The sequence below is a fragment of the Pundamilia nyererei genome, unplaced genomic scaffold (assembly GCF_000239375.1).
Source record: "Pundamilia nyererei isolate P.nyererei 1_Seehausen unplaced genomic scaffold, PunNye1.0 scaffold00298, whole genome shotgun sequence".
NCBI classification, from domain to species: domain Eukaryota; kingdom Metazoa; phylum Chordata; class Actinopteri; order Cichliformes; family Cichlidae; genus Pundamilia; species Pundamilia nyererei.
Window position 1 is genome coordinate 390,616 of NW_005187699.1, and position 930 is coordinate 391,545.

General features: G+C 41.2%; 1 protein-coding gene across 1 annotated transcript in view; it reads left to right on the forward strand.

Moving 5' to 3' along the window:
• The first annotated feature begins 709 nt into the window (after window positions 1-709).
• The window catches only part of LOC102212778 (C-X-C motif chemokine 3-like), an 8,499-nt gene continuing 8,278 nt past the window's right edge, over window positions 710-930 (forward strand). The window contains exon 1 of the mRNA XM_005751066.1: window positions 710-896. Within this exon, the coding sequence (XP_005751123.1) occupies window positions 830-896 (67 nt within the window). The 5' untranslated portion in view covers window positions 710-829. The remainder of the gene's footprint in view (window positions 897-930) is intronic.

The window sequence follows — 930 nt, forward strand, 5'->3', positions numbered from 1 at the left end:
ACGAAGAATGCCAGACTTCACAAAAGGCCCAGTTTCTTATGTGGCCCATTGGAAAAATTCATTGCTCACCATTGGATTGGACCCCCCTCACCCCCAAGAAAATATTATGTCAATATGTTTAGAAAGAAATAATATTTAGATAAGGCATATTCCTCTGGGGACTCAGTACATCACATCCTTACAATGATGAAAGTGCACACTCTGCTTACAAACACGCTGATTTCAAAAGGATAGGAGAACTGTAAGTAAACTTTGAGGAGAATTCAACTGAAAGAGTAAAAGAGTAGGCATCAGCTGTCCAAACTGTTGATATTAGACTGATCGTTGAAAGAGATTTCACTTCTCTGGAAGTAGCTCAGCAACATAAAAGTAAATTTATTCTCAAGACTCACACATTAGTGACTGGAGTTAGTTCAAACATGAAAAGGGAAGTCTGACGTCAGTTTCAGCGAATACAAGTGACACCTGAAGGCAGGCATGTCTCAACATAAAGAAGTCACAGACAAAGTCCTTACAATTAGGTGAATGTAGAAAGTTTAAATGCCAAAGAATTGCGACAGCAGGATTTACAGTGTGGGAGAACGCAAATCAAAAAAACAATTTTTTATTGCAGCCACTTCTTAGGAAGACATCCTTGGCCAGGGTCCACGTACCTGTGAGTGTATATAAGGAGTTCAGAGATGATGAACCTCACAGCCCTGCACACTCAGGCAGCTCGAGAAGTGGAGACGACGCACAGCAGCAGAGATCCTTCATATCTGAGAAGAACAAACCAGTTGAAGACTGAGCCTTCAGTAGATCCTCCACTCAATAATTTAAAAGCTTTAAGATGAAGACAAGTGTTGCCATCCAGTGCATCGTTCTCCTGGCCTGCATGGCCCTTTGCACTTCACATGGTAAGTGTGTTTCATCAGATTATGGAAAACTTTG